Raw genomic sequence first — 22,871 nt, 5'->3', positions numbered from 1 at the left:
AGTTGGCTACGCACGTAGCAGTTTAATTAGCCTTCTCTGCCTCGGCCGTTGCAAACGAGTTTAGCGATAAATATTTATCGCGAATAAAGCTACGCTCTTGAAACCGTTCTTCGTCGCGTATTCCTCCGCGAGAACACGCTGCACGCCCCCTGTACTTTTCACACCTCGCGACACCCGCTTCGAAAATTTACGAATTTCTCGCCAAAGTTGAACTTTGCGCGCATTTCCTCGGTTTTGGTCGAAACAACGGAGTTTGTATCTTTTTTCGCGAACTATCCGTTCAATCGTACTTTTCACCTTCGTCTTTCCCTTTCTGCTCGATGAAGTAAGATGCGGCGCGATTCCGCTCGCAGCTAAATACTTATCGTCGGCTGCGATTAGCTACGTCCTTCGAAAGATTCATCGTCGCGAGTTGTGTTTTGCGTATGCACAGGCATTATCCCTTCCACGATGCTGCGTGTTCCGTGCAAAATTACGCATGCCGAGTCACGCGTCGTCGTGGAAAACGTTTCTCGAATACTCGACTGGAATATCGTGGAATCGTTAAATATGTTTTTCTATTAAAACGTCTTCTGGCTGGACGGCGTTCTCGCTGGCAGAAGAAAACAAAAAATAGGATTTCCGTTAGCGGAGAATTCTTTCCGAATGCCCCGTTGCAATCTCCGTCGAAGTCGGCCAGCCGACCGGTGCAATTTGCATTACGAGCGACTATTCCGGCGCACCGTAGATGGAAATTGCGATCGTCGAGACCGAAATTTGCATTATGCCACGGCGAAACTGTTTCCGTATCTCGAGTACCGGCACAACTAGAAGCAGTTTGCAAAGTAAACTGTACCATTAACGAACTTTGCGCAAACGAAATCGCAACCGTTGAGAAGCTCGGGGCGTTCGTTTCTCGGAGCCGCGGCTCGTCGTCGACCATCGACTTGGAGAGGAGAGTGCACGACGCGTGCACGGCATCGTTGATCGAGGCGCGAATTTGTCGGCTCTTTTCATTGAGTCGCGTCGAACCCTGGCTCGTGTTGCGTAATGTTTCGTATTATACGAAGGAGACCTTGTCTTCCGTCGGTCGTAGATTACGTCACCGTACGGTGTATCGCGATGCAGCGACTATAGCCGCTTTCAGCGCATTAGTCTCGCAGATTACGTCTTGTCCGTACGTGCGTTCTTTTCTTCTCAGTCAGTTGGTCCCTCGGTGCTTCTGCGATTGGTCGCGTCTCCCGATGGAACCTCCCGTGAACTGAGGACGCTTCGTCGATTCGAAGAAAGTTCCGTGGGAACGCGAATCATGCTGAGTCGTGTAAGAGACGTTTTTCTTTTTTTTGGCTATTGATTGCGTCACGTAGAATTAAGACCGGGGAGCGCAGCAGAGAAAATTACGGTGATTGGGTGTTAATCGGGCGGCGGCGATCGAACGAAAGTACGTGATTTGGCGTTGATAACGACCGCCTTCGTCGACCATGCTGCTTAGTGGATCGATCTCCGGCACTGGCGATACTGGCGTTTCACGTCGGAAGCAACAGAGCGAAAGACGAAGAAGAGGCTAGAACACGTCGCGTAACGCGTAGCAACGTGCACGGTGATTCGCGATAACGTCGGAATCGGTCACACGATTGCAGCAGATTTTTCATTGGAAACGGATCTGGGTCGGTCTCGTTATCTCGATCGATGTACGCCGGAACAGACTTCCTTTACAACTTTTTCATTCGAATCGACGATTCCTGCGAATTTTCGGCTATCGATCGCGTAAAGCCAATTTTCTTGCCAACCATACGATTTCCGGATCAACGAGCTGGCATCCGGCCTCGACTCTTTCCTGGACGAACTTCAAAAGAAATTTCGATGAACGCGCTTTCTCGATCGTTTCGGCATCGACGGCCAACGAACGCCGTCTCCACGCTGTTCGACGTTTTCGCGGATGGAACGAAGCCCGATTAAGCAAAAAGAAAATTAAACGAAGACTGTCGTCGTCCGCTTAGCGACGAAAACCTTTCGTCGACGATTTCGTTGGTACTTGGTGTCGACAAAAGGAGCACACGAATTTACGACGAGTTTGCGAAACGAGTGGAATCGGTACGGTTCTCGAGCTTGGAACGCGATCGCGCCGATATCGGTCGCGTCAAGTGGGCGACACCTTTACGCAGCAACGACGCTCATTTGCATACACAGCCGCGGTCCGCGAACCAGTCGTTTATTCGTCGTCCTTGCGTGGAGCGTGCACAAATACCGCGTTTTGCAACGGACTTTAACGCAACCTACATACGAACAAAGCCGCGCGCTTAACCAAACAGGAAATCTCCAACTCGCTTATTTACTTTGCGGGACGCGCTCGCTCGTTCGTTCGGAGGATCGAGCCTTTCGGCTAATCGCGATCCGCCGCCATGAAAAAATTAACGACGCGGATCTCCTGCGCGAGTTTCCCTTTCGTTTGGACGTTACGAGGCGTTACAAGCGTGCAGTCGCGACCCCGAGAAGTGGAGGCACGCGACGAAAGACGACTGTACGAGGAAACGCGCAAAAATAGTCGGCTAATGTGTACGTTAACGTGTCGGTAGCTCTCGCGCAAGGACGCCGACTGGATCATCGCTAAAAGCGTCGCAACCGGTTCCACCAGAAGCGCGCGTTATTCGATCGTTAATCGACCGGTCGAGATAACGAGCCTCATGCATCGAACCCGTCGCGATATCGTCGACCTCGATATCCGGTCAGCGAGCGATCAATCACCGGCGGACGCTGTTTTTGCATGTTTTTCGTTCGCAGCGGGGAACTGGTTCTGGTTTCGCGACAAGTTACGCGTTCGCGCCGATGATACCGCGCTTCTGAAACGACTTTCGTCGTTCGAGGAAATTGCCCGAACGATCGCTTCGATCGGCCGACGAGGATCCATCGCGCGCTGATGCGAAGTCGTCGCGACTCCGGAAATCAGATAACCGTCTCGCGACGGCCGATGACAAACGACGAAGGTGAAATTTATAGCCAGTGCCTGGCGGCTGTTTCATGGCATTCGTATGCACAGCCGGTCTCTCGCGCACCTTGCGACTTACGACACCGGTACATTTTCCAGCGCGTGTTCCGCGAAACAACGACGACCACGGCAACTGCTACGGTGGTCGTTGCGAAACCTTCCGTCCAACGACCATAGATGTACATAGACAGAAGTCCGTGGCACGCGCGTTCTCGTGCCCACATCCGCCGCGTTACGATTTCCATGGTCCCGTGCTGGTGCTGAACGCAATCGGTGTACGTCGCCGGCGAACCTCTCGATCGACGAGCGTAGGTCGACACCACTAGCGCCTTCGTTTCCGAACGAAACCACCGTATTTCTATCCCAATAAGCCAACTCTCGGCCTTGTTCGCCGACTTTTCGTTCAAGGTCTCCCTCCGAGCTGCCCAACGGAGATTTCGTCGTCTCGTCTTCGTAGGTTGGTCGCGGATTGTCGAAGAATTTAGTGTAGCTTCGATACGCCGCTACCGATCGAACGCGTTCGACCGAGAGAAAGTTGGGACTCGTCGTAGATGGACGAGGACCAAATAGACGTTGTACGGTGTAGGTTGGCGATCGGTCTCGAAATCGACGATTCAAGCTCGAGTTTTCTAGCCGTGAAAAAATCCATCGAGAGAATCTCTACGTTCGAGAGAGACGCTATCGTCCGAGTCGAGCTATCCGTGAACGCGACCGTTAAAATCGTTAGACTGGCAGTAACGATTGGAGAGTTTGTTAAATTACGGAGAACACGCGGCCAGATATTCGTACGCCACGCGCGACACAGTTCTTCGTTTAATCGCACACAACGATGCTCCGATCTTCCCTTTCTACCTGTCGTGGTTTTCTCTGGTCATTGCGGCGATCGATCAGCTGCTCGCTCATAGATGGAAGGTTTCACCCCGCGAGAAATTACTTATACTTTCTCCGAAGCTCGAATCGTTTCGCGTGTCGCGCTCCCCTCCTCCGACACTCGTTTCCTTTAACGAGGCGAATTAATTCCTCGAGATTCTCGGATCACTCTACTTACCCGCGACGCGAACGAGTCTACTCGCCGGGACACGAACGAATACCGAACGAGAAACTTTGGTCGGATTCGAATCGGATTACTGCCAGCTGTAAGAATTCATTTTTCCTCATTTTTACGTAGTCCGTCGGAAAGAACTTTTCTCCGCGTTTGGTGTTGTTATTAACCCATGTTTGCATCCAAGCGCGGATTATTACGCAATCGGACGACTGTGTTCTATCACGAAGCGCGGATTATTACGCGCGCTGCCACTGCTTTTTATTTCAGTCGCTAAGTATTCTTCAGATGTGAGAGATCGCGTTTGACCCGTTTGTCAGCATCTCGTTTATATCAATTTATTATTTTCCAAACGAGTCTTACTTTTGTTGTGAAATTCTTTTTAACTGCCACTATGAGTAAGTGTACTGTCGATCTTGATTAAATTCGACAAATTCAAATTGAAAAAATATTCCAATTTTATAATGTAAACTACAATTTAGTTGCCCCAATGGATCTTGATGATTCGGATCAAAGTATACAAATAGGACATACTCGAAAACGTATCCGTAGGATCTCATCGAGCGAAGACAGCGAAGTTGATCAGTGCGGCAGTTTTAAATTCTAAATAATTTATTTTTTCATCGTTTTGAGCAGTAAATTTTCGGTAAACTCTGTGAACAAGTGATGGGGCCAGTCGTCAGTTGAACGCCGCTGATGCCTTCAACTGTCCTCTTAACGGGATAGATCCTTTCGTACAAAGATACGACGCGAGAAGAGGTAAATTACACGCGCAAATATACGCAAAAGAGGGAAAAGAGTAGGAGAAAGGCGTACGAACGGAGGTTTGAAAATCGCGATGAATATAACAACTACAGTGTACGTTGCAAGAAGCTTCTCGAGGACGATGCGATTGTCGAAAAAGATGGGCGTCGCGGTATACAGAGTCAACGAGATGGACAGTTCCATTAATACTAGGACTATAGTTAACACGAAGCTATTTCTACCAAAACCAGTGAAAATGACTGGTCTTTAAAAAACACCTAATAAAAGAATATTTGTATATTTATTGATTTATTACTTTCTTACAGAAGTAACACCATGTTACGTAGTAGATTTTTGCTATTATTAATCCATCTGGGATCCCTAAACGAGGATTGACACGTTTATGAAATTGTAGAGCCAGTCATTTTGACTACTGTGGTATTTCTAGTGTTGGCATCTAGGAATTTTCCTGATAACTGATATCGTCATATCGAACGATACGCGGTAAACATTTGAAAACCGTGTGGGAAGTTGCAGAAAACGAGGAAACTGGTTAATTAGGGTTCGATAAACAGATTACAGCACTTTTACACTTTGAAAAGTACCAGTCATTTTGACTGAACAAAATAAAATTCATTATATTATTCTTTTAGTTATCGTTGCGAAAGTCGTTACATCATTGCGGAAAAAAATATAACACGAAGTAGGAATTTAAAAATAAAATTGTAAAACCAACGAATTTGACTGGCGTGATAGTTCTAGTGTTAGTACGGTGAAAATGGTTATGGGTAGTGCAGGTTATCCTTTATCATTGCATCCGCGATTTTTTCCACCGAACATTTGCGAATAATATCGTTCAGCCTCCCACGCGAACCGAGCTAGTCATTCGCGTGACGAACCAATGTCGCGGTAGCGTTCTCCTCTCTACCTGCGCCGATCTCGATCGTCCACGGAGCGGAGTATGAGACGAACGTAAGTGTCCCTGGGTGTCGCGTAACCTGCGCCGACTTCGTTCGATGGAATTCTTCGACGAACCTGCGGATATCGCGCGGAGATCGCATCGAACCGCTATAACGCGATCGCCGCTTCTAGAACGTCGATTTGCTCGTTCAGCCGTTCGATTTACGATCGTTGGACGCGCTGGTCGTTCATCGTGAAAGTCGACGGAAAAGGGAGCAGGTTTTTGCCTGCAAAGAAACATAAAACGCGGACGGAGCGTTCTCGAATCGCGGAAGTTGTTACGCGTAACCACCCTTAATTATACCGTTACGAGTCATCTTCGACGAGGACTTTGCGATTACGCAACGATCGCGCAACCGCGACGAATCGCCCTGTCGTTTGGCGCGTATCCCGACGGCTCGGGCGATCTATACGTTGGCAATTTTATTCTCTTCGATAGATCGTCGATGATTCGTTAAGTGGTAAGCGGTAAGACGTTTGTCGGTTTCTCGAGTTCCGATTCGCGCCAGTCGCCCGACTTTACGTAGAACGTGAACAACAACGACCAATTGAGAATCGTTCGAGTATCGACTGTTAGTCCCAGATACGGTTCGCGAGATTAGAACACTCGTTAGGACGAACTCGTCGCTAGGTTTCCTAAGTTAACGACGACACGGTACGATGGTTGGCGAAAAATTTGACTCGATGGAACTTAATTGCGAACGATCGACAGATGGATGGCCGTTAGAGAGAGAAGGCGCGAGTAGCTTTTCGTCGGAGCCCGAAGGAAAGTCGCGAACCATCTACCAAGTTGTTGCGGCTAAGACGCGCTGTTGCTTTCTAAAACCTCGTTTACTATGTTCAGCCACTTTTCGTCCATCGATTTTAAATTGTTCGAATTTGCCCGTGTAGACACCCGGGGTCGGTCGAGTTGAAACGACTCGTAGTCGTTCGACCAGAAATAGCCCGTTCTTCTATCTTTGAACTGATCGCTTCGACCCAGACCTAGTCGCTTCGAGTATAGTTGCGTGATGCAAATGGGACTTAACCGATGAATATTTTCGCTCAAACAGCGGACCTTTTCGGAGTCGAAGATACGATCGAGTCCGTCGACGTAGCTGGTTAAACGTCGATGATTCGCCAGAGTCGGCACGCGCTGGCAACCGAAAGTCACGAAACGAGTCTTACGACGAAACAATTTCATGGTCTAAAGTTCCAGTGTGCTTCTCCTTTCAAACGTCGTTTCGCGCGATGCGTTCGTTCGTCGCCGACGAAATCGCGCGATGCTAAGAAGCCAACCATGACAGCCTGGCGTTTTCCTAGCGAAAAGAGACCAGCGGCCTGACGAATGAAACGCGCCACGTATTCGTTAAGACGATGAAAGGGGGCAGCGTTTGTCTCCCGGGGGACGACTTGGACGGCGCTAGTCCGAAGTGTAGATGTCTAGAGAAACCGGCCACACGCTGTGAATCTCGGCTTCGAACGAGATTCCCGATGGGGAACGTGGAACGTAAGATTCTCGTTACGCCGCGGTACAGCGGGTTGCTGATATCGATCGGACGAGTTTCTCTGAACTTTTGCCGACAGCCGTGAAAAAAACGGAAGTACGCTGTATTAACAAACTCCGCCTTCGCGAGCCATTCCAGATCAATGCCCCAGTGGCGTATCGAGCGAATTTTCCACGCTGGCGTCGCGTATCCACTTGCCCTGGCTTTTCTCTTCCCCTGCCATTCTCTGTCTTCCGGATAACTTCCTCCATAAATAACACGGTGTCTGTCTCTTTGTCGCAGTATCTTCGCGCAACTCGATGATCAGCCGCTCGAAAGGCTCGACGAGAGAGCCTCGAGGCCGGTCAGAGGCAATGACAGAGTCCTCGGTTATCGATTATGCAGCCGGTCGAAAATAGCAGCTGCCGTTTACGATTCTTGGATCGCGGATCATAGAGAAACAATTAGACGACACTGAGACGACGTGGAAAATCGCCGACGGTGATTTATTATCGCAGTGATGGCAAATGGCAGTCACGATCGCGATAGCGACGTAACCTTATTCGCGACCGTGACACTTTTTTTATTCGCGAGTGAATTCGCTCGCTGTGATCGTAATTCTTTTATTTCGCTCTGAATTATTTCGCCTGCAATATTTCGAGATACAGCGTGCAGAAAGGTATCCGCGTATAACCTTAGTTTACTTTATTTAATGTTAAAAATGAAGAACAGTTGAATTTTCTTTTCCTTGTCTTATATCGGTATCTTAACACCTTACCGACCGCTACAGATTCAACAGAATACGCACGTCCGACCGGCAGCTCGGGCGCAGATTCTCCCTGGCCACGGCTCTGTTTCGGTTTAGACTCTCCAATACCCCATTCTCTTCGTTCATCGCGAACGGTACGTTTTTCAAACTGGTGTAAAATTGTGGGGGCTTACAAAGCGACGCAACTGACGCAACTGAACGAGGTACCTTAGTGCTAAATAACAAATTACTGCTCAAATAACGAGAAAAATTGTCGGTGGCGAAAAGCCGATTAATAGGCTATCGATCGGCAAAGTGTTAAAAATGAAAAACAGTTGAATTTCCTTTTCTTTATCTTACATCGGCATCTTAAAGACATTCTGTCTCGAAGATATTCGTTGTTCCTGTCGATTTCAAGACCGTAATATATTAATTTGATATCGTCGATGTAAAGATGATAAGGTTACGCGATGCGCGCAAACAACAGTTATATCTCTCCTCCGGTCAGAAGCGATCAGGAAAAATCGCAAATCATCGCGAGGTATCACCGTGATTGAGAACGAACGTGATCGAACTGCTCGTAATTCACAAATAGCAGTTTGCGCTGTCTCTAATTAGATACATCGTACGTCATTCGCGCAGATGCATGCGAACGAACACACTCGCGTAAGTAAATAAGTGGTAAATTCGTCACGTATGACGTTAATCCTTTGCTGCAAGGTACTTACGCGTTAACCAGCAGCACACAGAGAGTTTAATCGTCGCGCATCGAGCGATTCATCGGTGACGTAACGCGCCTGTCGAGATTAAAATTAATTCCTTTAGAAAGACGAGCAGCAGGAGGCGAGGAGAATCTACGATCTTGCAGTTTCGTCATGAAAGCTTGTTATTACTTTCACGGGCGAAAGAAAAATCCATTCGGCGGGAAAGACGGTAAAACGCGAGACGATAGAAATAGAAAAGAAATAATAAGCGAGAATTTGGAAGAAGTAGCTGAGGTATAGAATAAAAAAATCATTGAAAAATCTGTCTTAAAACGTTGACTGCTGCGACAACTTATTGTCCAAATTGTCCCGACCAACCTCAGCTTTGTATACAATGCTTTAAAGTTTTACATCCTAAATGATTTTCTTAATAAACCATTTTCCTATTATTTTTGTAACCATACAATAGTTCTATTACTTCCTGTGGAATATCTTTTCAAATGCCTACGACGATTCTTCGCAAGTAGTCAAATACCCGTCTTCCGAATACCGATCAGAAACTTTGCTGTCGCCCGAATATGGGTGACGCGGCAGTAGACGTGTTAAGGGGGAGAATCTCAGAGATTCCATAGGTTCACCGAGTATATCAACCTTGTGATAGACGCTGTTAGCGAAATTCATCGTTCTATTGAAACAGTTACGGTAGTCGTGCTTACGTTATGCATAAACGCTGCGACGTCGTGTAATTTCGCGTTATTCCGGATAGGCATATTACATGAAATGCACGAGTGACGTACGAGTTACGAGACCTCTAAAAACGTGCAGGATTCAAACTCCTAACAACACCGTCGCAATTGTGGGAATTAAACTACACTTAAACTGTATAGGGGCACTATACAGCTGCTGTCCAAGTAATTCTTAAAAATTAGCGTCGAACGTCCCCGATATCCTCGATGTGAGATTTATATAATAAAGAGTCCGGATAACGTCGTCATGTTCTGAGATAGGTTTGATCGATCGACTGTAGCGGCGTAAGCGTCTTAGGACGTTTCGATACGAAGATTCCTCACATAGTTGTTTTGCCACAGATGATTGACACTGTACGACGCGCATAACGTAATAAACTAACTCTGGAGAAAGCAATTTCGCTGCTACGTGCAACCTACAACCTGCGACGAGTTCAAACCTTTCGGTACCTCCCCTTGACAAGTATAAATAGACGACCATGTTCTTCAGAAGTCAGTCAGTCGAGCGAATAAGTATAACGAATCGATCTAGCGAATCAACGTAACAATTAGTATCAGCACCGCAGTATCGCGCAGTCTTATAACGAATATCATCGATTGCGATTAACTTTGTATTCTACATTTCAAAATATCTGTGGCGGTACTCGACAACAAATACCGCCACTCGACACTAACTTCTACCGGACGACGGTAGCGCAGTGGTTAGCACCTTGGGTTACGAACGTTCGGGATCCGGTGCCCGTAGTTCTATTTTTCTTCCACGCATCTAAGTTAGAAGAAAAATAGCAGTACCCCAGCAGCCGATATCTACAGCCAGCATCTCAAGTATCACGGACAACACTCACACCTCATATCTGTAAATATAGCTAATTAAATTAACTCGTCCCATAATTAATTTAAACGACTACACGTCACACCGTGCATCACTCGACAATAGGAAATGTCCGAGGACGAATCGCGTCTCTTACGAGTTTAGATATCCTACGAATTTGACGTGCAGATTTATAGCGATGAGAAAATATTCCTGTAGTATGTCGCAAAGTGGCAGGAAAAGGTAACGTCAACATCTTTAACGCAAAGGTAATCTGGTATTTAATTTGTTTCAGATCAAGCTAGAACGCGTTCTCGGAGTAACCGTATCGAGCAATGCAGCCCTGGATTGCGACGCGACCAGCGAGTTGGTCGCTTATCCTGCCGGGTAAGTTCGAGTCCGGTCTCTTGCTTTTCTTCCATCGATTCCTCTTCCATTGTATGTACGTCGATCCAACTCTGTTACGCGTACCATCCGCACCCGTGTCCTCTTTCCGAACCCTATTCTAATCTCGCGATTCCTCCTACGACCCTATTTCTCGCCGATTTTCAGCCTGGTTTCCTATATCGGTAGAGAAAGTCCCGATTCGGGCCCGACCTTTTCAATCTTGTAGCTACTCGTAGCGTTTACTCGGTTTGGCGATTAGAATTCCGGACGCCGCGGTACTTTGGAGGCTACGTGGTCGCGCTGATACTCTCGTTGGTGACGCGACGCTTGGAAACATCGTGGTCGATCGGCTCGGTCGCGACGTTAGTAGTCTCGTCGTTGCAGCCTCGAAATTATCGCCATCGTCCGTCGAGCTCTAAATCGTTCGCCGATAATAGCCGGTTTCGATTGCGGAATTAAAGTAATTGGTGGGTTAAGGGGCCGCAAGAACCGGGCAAAAGGGAGAGTGGCGCTCGTCGACGATCGCGCTCGCATCGCGTATCGCCTTGAACGAGATCGAAACTTTTGCTACGGTTTATTTCTACGCGAAGGAAATTGCTCGCGTGAACGGGAGCGGTGAACTCCGTGGCTATTTAACCGTAATCGGAAAGTAGAAGTAGCAAGGTCGACTTTTAAAAATCGTTTCGCTTTTCGCAACTTTCGACAGACCCAATGAACGACGATCGACGGAGAACTTGGTCGACTCCGGGTCGTGATCGGAATGAAAGAGGAAGGAGGTCGTATTACAAATCCGACAAGTTGTTAGAAGTCGGTCGATATTCGTGGGAACGAGCATGCAGAAGAAAGAAGAGATCCTTTGCACAACGCGCGGCACACGGAAGCGAGGCTTTATCTCGATCGGCGATATCGGATCGCGATATTTCGATAAAGATGCTCGCTGGTCGGTGGAAGCTTGCGAAACGTCGATAGGCTTGGTCGCGCGCGTGTCCCAGATCCGTTGTTTCTCGCCGTTCGACTTTTCGCTTTTTCGACCGCGATATCCTTCGCCTCAACATCCTCTCAACGATCGATCGAGTCGTCGGGCTAAAAGTCGAAGACGAACCGCTGCTGGTTGGCTACGTCGTTCCGATTCGCCGATCGAGGCGACTCTTTCTCCCTGAAACTCGCACGGAACACGTTTTGAACATCGTCGCACTCGCCTGTACGATATTTCGAACTCGCGTTCCGAACTTTTGTCAGACGCCGGCCGTGAAGGAAGAAGGCGACCGTGAAAGAAAGTTCATCTTCGTTAGCGCTTTGTTCGGCGCTGTAAAAAAGTGCACGTGCGATTCTACCGGTCACGGATAAACGCGGACGGTAGAAAAGAAGGCTCGCGCTATGAATGGAAGAATGGCGAAAGTGCGATCGGAAGATTGTGGACTAAGACACTGAGGTATCGCGTGTCAAGAAACAAGCATTTCGACCGCGCTACGTGGTGCCGCTCTTCTGCGGTTCTCCCAGGCTTTTTCCTCGAAATTCGCTTCGTAGCTGGATCTCGCCTGCGATGGACGTTCGCTTCTTCGCTTTTCCATTTGTTTCGCGTTTTCTCCGCGATCGATCGACGATCGGGACTGAATTATCGCGTGCAGTACGCGATTGTACGCAACGGATACGCAACTCGTCGTCTCGCGGAACTTGGGAAAAGACAGTTGACTCGACGAAAAGAAACGTTTCGGTTCGACGACGTTAATGCAACAACGGAACTTTTTTATTCTCAATGCTCGTTGAATAAACGTTTCGGCAAAGTAATTCCTCTATCGAATATACGCGTGAAAGTGCGCGTCAATTAAATCGCGTTTGGTCTCGTTTAAAGAAGGTTAATTAAAAAGATATCAGAAATAAAAAAGTTTCGTTCGTTTCATTCTCGTGGACAATTTAGCGTCGCTTCGTGGACACATTTGGCTTCCGATCGGGTTACGCTAGTCAGCCGTCGAACTTCGCGGTGTGTCATAAGGAATATTAGGGTGTCCTTGGGGGAGACTCCCCTCTGTAGCGCGGGGATGACGACCGATCAATTAGAAGGAACACGATGGAACAAGATGGCCTGCTCGCTTAGAGAGAAAAACCGTATTCGCCGAGCGACGCGCGCTCGTTAACCCATTGTATCGCTAATTACGATCGCGATAGAGAAAAACGGCGGAGTAGGATGACGCGTTAACTCGGCGCGTAATCAAGCGTCGCTTGACAGAAAGCACGGCGACGAGCGAGAACTCGTGATTTTCGCACGTGCTACTTGAGTCGCCTAAATCCGCGGCGCCATCGAGCCGGACGTCGAGAACGTACATGTCGCGGATACGTCGGGTGCAAGCGAACGAGCAAACAGCTATGTACGGTACTCGGAAATCGGGTCAAGAGAGCGGTGAATGGACCAAAAGATTCTGTGTCGGAGATCCGCCTCGAACGATAAGCGTCGGCGACAATTAAATCGTTCGATCGACCTGGCAACCTCTGCACCCGTTGGCTGTTGTGTACGCGTTTTTTGCCGCGTCAAGCCACGCCGATTCTTTCCTCTCGTTTCGTCGACGACTCGATCGGCCTGGTTTACAGGCCGATACGAGACGTTCGTTAGCATCGATGCCGCGATGTTACCAGCTCGAGCGGAATTATGATTCTTCGGTCACGTAATGTAGCGTAATTACGAGCACGAGCATGGTAACGAGCTCGGCGAGATTCCTCGCGCATACGCGTGTTTACGCGTGCGTGAACAAAGCTTCCCCGAGTCGAAAGTAGCTGTTAGCATGCGAGTACTTGCCAGCACCGCGCTCGATTTTCCTCGATGCATCTGGCTACCGTTCGAGTCGCTGCTCCGGCCGATCTCGTTATGTCATCGCGGTTAGTAGCAGTTAGAATTCGCCGCTTCCTCGTCAAATTCTCCTTCTGGTAATAAATCCAGCGTTGGAGATATCAAAGCGCGTTAACGTATCTCGCCAACCATCGATTTTCGTCCTGTTTTAATCGCGTAGGAAACGCCAGATCGGTTACGCGATGATACCGGTTGTACGCGCTAAAGACAACCGTAATAGCGGCTACTCGATACGTTATCCGATAGCGTGCCGCTACTTTCACGAACACGTCGATACAAAGTCGATGGCGTTACACCAATTACGACCAGCAGCTGTCCGGCGATCGTAGCTCGGCTCGCTGTTGCTTGCGATTTAACAAACCGCCTCGAACGATCACGCGAAACCTTTTAAATTTGACGACGTTTACCGCTTGTCGATTTTTCGCGTTCGATCGAACGAAACGGCCACGCGTCCTTGAACGTATCGAGGTCTGTTCGTCGGTGACGAGAGACGACGGTTGGACGTATTGGAGCGGCGGTGGATCGCGTATCTGGCAACGACATCGTCGAGAGCTCGACTTCAAGGTTAGAAAGTGCTTGACATTGCGTGTATCGTGTTACGAAGGAAAGTTCCGCTTTCCCGGTTTCTCGATCTACTCTGTTTCCCAGTTTCGAGGTTCCAGATGCGCTGCGAGTTTAATCGACAGAGTCGATAGAGGAATAAACGCGCTAGTCCATTAATTGCCGGAGAAAATCGTGCGCAAAGAAAAGTAATTGCTCCTCTCGTAAATTTCACCTACGGAGAACGCAAGACACGAACTGCGGTTTGCTTAGCGTCAGCTATAGACAACGCGAGACCCATATTCCTCGCGCGATCGTGATCGCCTCGGGACTTTCCAAATTCGATAGCATCGAGAGCCGTTCCGTTCCTAGAAAACGAAAACTCGACCGGACTGTGTTTTCCAACGTCGACATCGGCGAGGCAAAGATAGCGCGCCACCGGTATTTCGAGACGCGATCGCGTACAAGGTAAGTAGATCTTCGAGGTGAGGAAAGTTGGTTCGCATGCCTGGAGAAGGCTGGAAACGAAGAAAGTCCCTTATTAATAATTAGGCGGAGCAGCCGAGCGCTGCCGTCTTGTGTTCCGACGACACACTGCCGGAATTAGTCACTGTGGGACAATCTTTTCCGGCTAGCGAGCAAACGTGTTACGCGTTCGAACAGCACGAGCAAGAAAACGAGAGTTTCTTTCTTTCTACGAATACGGTTGCGTACGAAACGCGAAACACGGTCCTTAAAATCGTACCGCGTTTCCTACCTCTGCACTGAGTCGTCGATTACGTTTCGTGCTCGTTCCCTTTTCACATCGTCTCCTACGATCGCTCTTATCCGATACGAAAAAGTCCTGTGCCGATTAAATAAATAAATAAATAAGTAAATCCGTTCCAGAATATAAAGAAAGTAAGTCGTTCGATGAGTCGATTTCGAAAATCTCTAAAGCGGTAAAGAGCGGTAAAGCAAAGAGCGTAATCGCTCGCCGAATCGGATTTACCATCCCGACGTCGTAAACGAGTTTCGATTCGTCACGAGACTCGTATCGTGACCTGTCGTTCCGTCATCGAGATGCAAAGGAACGTCGCGATCGGTCGTTTTAAATCAGCCAGTTCCATCGACTAACTTATTAGAACGCCGTCGACCGGTTTCCATGCTCGATAATCGACCTAGTGACCTTTATACCAGCGACCTTACGTGTTTCTCCGCACGCAACCCGTGGCTAGAAATTACAGTTACAGGCTTCCTGGTGCATCGCACGGGCTCTCGCGAGACTTTCGTGCGAAGCTTTTGCCATGACGGTAACGTTGCCTTAACGGTACGCTTCTGCACTCGCAGCGCTCGACCACGCGACAGGCGACGAGACTTTTTTCCTTCCGATGGAATAGCTTGTTCGAAGAAGACTCGAACGTTCGCGGCGGATGTCGCTTTGCTGGCATATGAACTAGAAAAATAACGGTGGAGCAGATAGGAAGGTGGTTAGAAAAAGTTGCAACGGGCAAACGCGCGGCATTCGATTACGAGGCAAGCAATATCGCTGGAACATCCAGCTACGTTTCTTTCGATTTGAGGCATCTTCTGACTTTAGCTGTCGAGGTGCGGCAATCGTTGATATCCTACATCGCCCAGCGTGTGTCAGCTTTTGGTAGGTCGTAGATACAGCGATCTTGTTGCGTCGATGGATCGTTGTCAGGGAAATTTCGCGCGCACAGGAGACGCAAGAAGAGTCCATGGCACGTTTACAGTCTCGTCCGAAGTTTATTTGGTCGCGATCTCACCCCTTCTCGTTCGACCCTAATCTTCTTGATCGATTCGCCTCTGATTTGGAAACGGTCGAGCGCTCTAGAAACGCGCGTCTACGATTCTTCTCTGGAATCGAGTAAAAAGAGCGCGACGCAACCGTTGGAATTTCCTTCTCGAAACAGCCTTCGAAAACGAAGGTCCGAGGAAGGTAGACGGTTTGCGCGGGAAAAGTAGATTTTCAGGTTAATCAAATGAGAAGTTCGTATCGGCCCCGAGCCCGGCTTTACGCGCCGCTTGTTTCTCTCTCGCGTTCGACGAGGAAGAAGAACTAGCATCCAGCTACGATTTCTCTACGGTTTCCACGTGTTCCTTTCAGACGCGTCTGACGCGATTCCAGTGCGACTCGAATACAGCTGGAGTCGCGTTCCCACGCCAACCTTTCAGCAACGTTAAAGTAGACCACGCGGCGATTCGACCGACCTACGATCAACGAGGAACGTAGCGGTCGCGAGATTTTCATTTCGATGAAAACCATCCAGACGATACGGGTCAAGCCCGAGCCGAGCCGCTTCCTCCTCGTAAATGGCCCTTCTTCCTGTCCCACGCTCGTCGTTTCACAGTCGCTCTGTATCGATCGCCACGCGCGATTTTCCCCGCATTCTACCACGTAATAGCCAGCTTCGTAGTTAGCCAATTCCTTCTGCGCTAAAATTCTGCAAGGAAAAATGCTCGACCATTCCGACGGACGTTTATCCGGCCGTCGATTTGGAAGATCACGTTCATTCGTTACGGTAACGAACTCAGCGAGCGGAAAGTGTTTTAATCGGAGGCTAGCAGCCGTATACTCGTTTTGGCGAACCGAAAGCGAAGCGACCGGAAACGCGGCGGACGTGCATGGCGGCTAGCTCGACGAACGCCGTTCGCAAACGGAAACGAACCGTATGCTCGAACGAAAGAGACACGCTTAGTCGATCCGCGATGCAAACTGCTCGCGATTATCGACCGGAGAGAACCGCGCAACTATCTATCCTTGCTTCCACCTTGCCATCCTGCGATCTTCTCTCTCCTCTGACGGAGAATCCTTGGCGCAGTTGCTTCTCGGCGCCGATCTTCTCGTCCTGAGAAGATATCTCGTATGGACGAGCAGCGATAAACGTGAAAATAAGTCAACCCTTTGCGCTGGAGAACCTTTTCGTAGCAGCTACTTTGGATGATTTAGCGTATACCTGACGCGCGTCTTACAGCTAGTAAAATGTTTCATATACAAATGAACATTATATTCTAATAATTTCTCTATATTTGAATCTTTGAAAATATGATTTTGTAATATTAATTTCTGTATTCTTTCGTATGATAATTTATAAAGCATTAGACGTAGCGTCGATGAAAAGTACAAGAAGCATAAGATGAAGGTGAGAACCTCGAGGAACGCCAGAAGTAACCTTGACCTCGCTTGAGAATGTGTTACTAAAACGGAATATTTGCTTTCTGTCGGATAGAAAGTTGGTTAACCACGAGAGCACACACCGCCGTTCGTTTCAAGAGACTTCAACTCGCCGATCAAAACAGAACGACCGATAGTATCGAAAGCTTTACGAAAATCCGTGTATATATATATATATAGCTTCAGCCTGAAACCCATTTTCGATACAATCGGAAAGATAGGGACGGAATTTCATAAGATCAGTTGCAGCAGAACGTCCAGCGGATAAAACCGTGTCGTTCCAACGACGATGTTAGTAAAAAGAAAGGATCTTCGCGTATCTAAAGAGCACGAAACGTAATTGCGATATAACCGCGTCCCGGTTAGATCTTCCGACGATCGGTTCGCCAAACGATCCGATCACGATCCACCTGGTTGTCCGGACCTATTTCGACGAGAAACACCGTTCGTGTTCGTTCCATAGAGCGTCGCCGTCGGTCTAAACGCGTTCGTCAACCAGACCGAGTCCGATCGACGGCGTCGAGAGTCTGTTCGCTTCTGCCGCGTCTCGACTTGACCGGTCCAACCCTCTCGCCTTCCGTCGGTGTCGAGCGATCAAGAACGACGATCGTTAACCAATGGAGAGCGCACAGAGACATCGGCGCTAGAACGCGCCGGTATAGACGGTGACTTTTTGCAAGACTGTAAACAGTTATAGACGACGGACGACGAGAAAGTAGCACATATTTTTAGCAGCGTAATCGTAGCTTAGGTCAGCAGCGGTGCAACGACCTGCGACAACTTGACTTTTCACCGTTGGTGCTGCGCGCTTTGCTAATTTGTCGCCTCGCCGTCGGGAAATTATTCGGCAAGCTTTTTCGTCTAGCGTCACCACGTGCAATCGCCACGCGTCCACGACGACAACGAACACTACGTCAGCGAAGAAGTTTTCCAGTGCGGTCGGTTTGGCGAAAGAGAGTGGACGGAGCAGAGTTGCGGCGAGATTACGTTACGTCGGTGCTTTGCTAACGTAATGTCGAGACAAACGGTAGCGCGTAAAAGAAACGGCCGGTTGACATCGAGTTTATTGACACGTTGCGGTTTAGGTTGGTGGGCGAAATAAATCGCCTCGGTGGACAACGAGATTCAACGAGTCGCACGAGTCGCGTTTCGTGTTACCGCGAACGACCGCGTGCCTCGCAGCTTTACACTTGCCCAGTGGTGCTCGTTGACGCTTTCGGAGACCGCGGTCACGCGATCCGTTTTTGGTTCGTCGTTCGCACTTTCCGGGTTGTTTTTCGTCTCGCCTCTGGTCGTTTGGCGCCGGCCTCTGGAATCCGGAAGTGGAACGTCAACCGCAGCTGCTTTAAGAGCACTCGTATCCTTTTACTCGCTTTAAATTCTTCTCTTTCCATCTCTCTTATCCTCCGATCGATCGATCATCGCACGATGTACATTCAAATTTCCTTCGCTTCCAGTTTTGGTCCAGTAAATCGATATCAACTTGACTAAACGTTACACCAGCAGGTTCGCTCGTGCTAGAAACCGTGTGCACTGCAAGTATTCTAATGTTGCCGCGGTTAGCAGGGTGAGAGACCTCCGTGTGATCGTAATTATCGACTTCAACTTCTAATTTATAGACCACTTGGCACGCGTCGCCTCTGCTTCTTCTAGAATACCAGATTTTATTAAGCGTAGCCGTGACCATTTCAACAGCCCTTGTACCTTAATCGGACTTTACTGCTTCCTTATACTCCTTTGTCTCGATTATGGGTCGATCGTACGGCAACCTCGTGTTCAACCTGATAAAAAAGCCAGCAATTTTTTCCAAGGTTTCTCGGTTGTAAATCTGACCGGCCGATGAATGTGCCCGTGACCATGATTACGCTTCTATCTTGATAGAATATATATTCTGTTCGCTGGTAACCAGGCCACTGTCTGATGAGAGGCTATTTTTCTTTTAAAAGCCTTAAATAGGTTTAATCTGTTCATAACAATTCAGCCTTATCAATTTTCACACACGAACCTGTCTTTTCAGCTCTCCCTCCTTATTCTACCCTCCGTCCTTTTCATCCTGACTTGCTCGCATAAACGCTATTGCCCGCATATGTGAGTGACGCAACGCTTTAAGCGATAGTATCAATTCTTCTTCCACGTCAACCAAGAATTTCAGACAGAAGGTCTTACAGAGTCTATGTTTCTCTTATTTTCATCTCACATCGGCGATAGCACTTTCGACGTTCGTCCTTCTCTTATCGCGTAGCACCTTCTCGTAAACGGCATAATTTCCCGTTTAACGCGTTCAGAAAAAAACAATAGGAATAATATTCAGACTAAGTAACAATATTCGAAGAGTCGTTTATGGAATTCCCGCAAACGTATGAGAATAGCTGACAAAACTGAGTGTCACTGAGTCGAAACTGCCGCGCCCATGCGTCTGCAGCGCGTTATCAAATGGACCAAGAAACGCGTAACACGTGCCGCAGCATTTGCAAGCGAGCGTGACTAACTGTCGCGATATGCACATTCATCCGTGTAACCCGTGCGAGTAAACCCGTTACGAATCATCGATCGAGCCCGCGGAGAGTCATCGAATCGTATCGATTTCGCAGGAAACGACGACCCGGACAAAGTGGCAAAAATTCGGTGCAATCGCAGGCGTCGTATCGCTGCGGCGAATTTGCAGCAACCTCTTGCTCGTAATCGTTCGCGTCGCTTTCTCCGGCTGCCGGCCAGCGGCAGATCGAAGACGAAGTTATCGTTCGTTCACCCGACAATTCTCCAATTTCGCGTGTCACGGAGCTTGCCTTCGCTGTTCGTAATGAACGTGTTTCGCGCGAGTCGCTCGGTTGTTCGTCTGTTTTTCGCTAATTACGATGGCAGATACACATGTATGTCGCGGTCACGATTCAGGCAACGTTTCGTGAGACGCGTTACGACCACGGAATCGATATAAAGGTAGAAGCAACGGACCTAACGGTCGAATTTCTGTCGAATGCCAAGGCAGTTGCGCTTACAGAGAATAACGATTCGAAGCTTCGGATGTCGTTCCGTGGTCCGTCGAAGTCGATTGCCTCTGGCATTCGTGAAAATACCCCGTCGATAAACATTTACAGTACAATGCATTAGCGTTAGACGACTACGGTTGAAACGACGAGAAAGAATAGCCAAAAATAGAAGAAAAAATAGGGCTGTTTCTGGTCGGAACGACTCCCAAGTCGTTTCAACTTGATCGACACTGTGTTTACAGCGACGAGTTGGAGCAACCAGTGCCGGTGGTCGACTCGATCGTTCGATCTGGAAGTTGCCTAACGCGAGCTAGGTTCAAATATTTGTTCCATCTTCTCGTTTCCTCGACCCGATTCGTCGGGACGACAAAGTACCCGTTACAAAACGGTGTCGCAGCTCGCGTCTGGTATATCGAGCTCGAGCAACCGTGACGAAAGCCCGTGGTCCAATCGCGGTTTATCTTATCGCGAACGATTTTGAAAAAAGAAACTTCTTTTTCTACGGTGTTTGCACAAGAACCGCTACTTGAAATCGATCTTCGATGGAACGGAGGATAGCGAAATTCAACGATCGATCCTTCCTTTGTGTTTCAGCTGTACCGTCGTTTTGTTCAACCCACGAAAGAACACGCAGGCCCACGTGTTGAACGCTTGTCGCAAAACGGTAACTTCTTTGGCCCTCGCTGGCGATGGAAGGTTCCTGGCCACCGGAGAATGCGGCCACATGCCGAACGTTCGAGTTTGGGACATCTCCGATCCGTACAATGCCGTGCAGTTCGCCGAATTTTCCGGGCACAAGTACGGCATCAACTGCGTGGTGAGTAGCAAGCGGGGAAAACCTGCAATCTGTTCGCAAAAATCGATCGCAATCGATTACGCCCGAATCGTGAAAACGAAACCGGAGAAGCTTCGGAGTGGCGAGTGCAGCGAACGCATCGACGAGTCGTTTTTCCTTTTAATAGATCGTTTAATTAACCATATCTGCATTAGCTTCGCGATATCACCGACGGTATCCGCCAGCGCGTATTCGATTGTCAATCAGATTCTCTCTCTCTCTCTCTCTCTCTCTTTCTGCCTCGACAATTCTACGGCAGAAATTACGCCGAACATCGTTGGAAACTTTTGTTTCTCTGATCGATACGTCGGGTCTGGCAGTGCAAGCTGCCTGTCGGTCACTCGAATCTGCATCACGCGCCAAGGAAATAAAGCGCTTAATTCGAGGGTACGTTTTGTTTCGCCGAGAGGAATTTAATTTCGAGGGTCTTTGTCGCGCCGCTTTTGTTCGCGTTTACCTCGGCGCGAACCGCCGCTTTCCACGTGAAATTACTTTCCGCAAGCAGAGAAACCAGCTTTTCGAGTCCTATTGCGACGAACACCGAAAGTACCGCGATGAATGCTCGCGACGAAGAAAGGGTCGCCGCCGCGTCGAACGCGCCTTTACGAACTCACGACTTTACCTCTGTTACGTCACCGCTCGCATGTTAATTAAGATCCACGGCTTTTATCTCGGCACCCGCTTACCAAAGACTCCGTTTCAAGCTGCTTCCGCGGCCGTGCGGTCGCCCCTAACACAACTACGTGTCGTTGCAGATATATAGTGTTGTAATCATCAAGATCGCGCGCTATCTCTTTCTTCGTTTCGTCGCTCTGCGGATGAAACGCCGTCGTGTAAAAGTATAATTTCCATGGTCGTTCGACCTCGAATAAATATAATTGAAATATTCTCGGGTCAACGACGATTCCGTCTCGCTGGAGACAATTTTCGCGATAGACTGCTAACGAGAAACAAGCAAGCGGTTGCAGGAGCGACGCGCGTCTCATCGAAGAACGTTGCATTCGCGCCACATACACGCGAGACGCGTCGACGTCGGACAAAGTGCGTGAATACGAGATCGCATTCTCAGCGAATGGACAACGGTATCCTTTCCTTTTTTCTCTTCTTCCTTTTTTTCTTTTTTTTGTTATCGCTAGCCGTTGCACTCTCTCGACATCCGTCGAGTACGATGATCTTTGGTCGAAAACGTGCAAGGCTCGGATTCTCTCGTTTCTTTTGTTGCTTCGGTCGATCGTAATCGAGACGACAAACTAGAGAACGTTTTTACACGCGTGTTCGTACGATGGTTTTTTTCTCAAGGCATTTTCACCGAGCAACAAGTACGTGGTATCCGTGGGCTCTCAACACGATATGATCGTCAACGTCTGGGACTGGAGGAACAATGTTAAAGTGGCGTCGAACAAAGTGTCGAGCAAAGTGAAGGCCGTCTGCTTCGCGGAAAACGGCAATTACTTCGTTACCGTCGGCAACAGACACGTCAAGTTTTGGTATCTCGAATACTCGCGCAGTGCCAAGGTAAGTCAGACGTTAACGTACCGTCTTTGTCCGAAACGAACGCGGTCTCTCTTTTCTACCGTACCCTGATCGATCGAAAAGTAATTTTGCACGGACGAGTCGTAAGGGAAGTAGAAAAGAAAGAAAAGAGGATGATCGGAGGAGGAGGAGGCAGGTGGTGAGGTAGAAGAACGGTAACGCGAAGGTGGTGATAGTGGGAACTTTGTTGCGCAGTATAAGGAACCTGTGCCTTTGATGGGTCGGTCTGCCATATTAGGAGAACAGAGAAACAACGATTTCGTGGACGTAGCCTGCGGCCGAGGGGATATGGCGGATTCGACGTACGCGATCACCAAAACGGGGCTTCTATGCGAATTTAATAACAGGAGGCTGTTGGACAAATGGGTGGAGCTTCGTGTAAG

General features: G+C 48.6%; 1 protein-coding gene across 8 annotated transcripts in view; it reads left to right on the top strand.

Annotated features, from left to right (window-relative positions):
* The window catches only part of LOC126870893 (mitogen-activated protein kinase-binding protein 1), an 81,271-nt gene that overhangs the window by 44,669 nt on the left and 13,731 nt on the right, over positions 1–22,871 (top strand). For 7 of the 8 annotated variants that reach the window (XM_050629047.1, XM_050629049.1, XM_050629045.1 and 4 more), the window contains 4 exons: positions 10,482–10,573; positions 20,715–20,937; positions 22,255–22,470; positions 22,684–22,866. In XM_050629047.1, coding sequence (XP_050485004.1) covers positions 10,482–10,573; positions 20,715–20,937; positions 22,255–22,470; positions 22,684–22,866 — 714 coding nt within the window. Of the gene's footprint in view, positions 1–1,131; positions 1,301–10,481; positions 10,574–20,714; positions 20,938–22,254; positions 22,471–22,683; positions 22,867–22,871 lie in introns of those variants that run through there. The other variant, XM_050629046.1, reaches the window with a different exon arrangement.

This window comes from Bombus huntii, chromosome 11, assembly GCF_024542735.1.
Source record: "Bombus huntii isolate Logan2020A chromosome 11, iyBomHunt1.1, whole genome shotgun sequence".
NCBI lineage: Eukaryota > Metazoa > Arthropoda > Insecta > Hymenoptera > Apidae > Bombus > Bombus huntii.
This window is presented reverse-complemented; position numbering and strand designations above follow the sequence as displayed.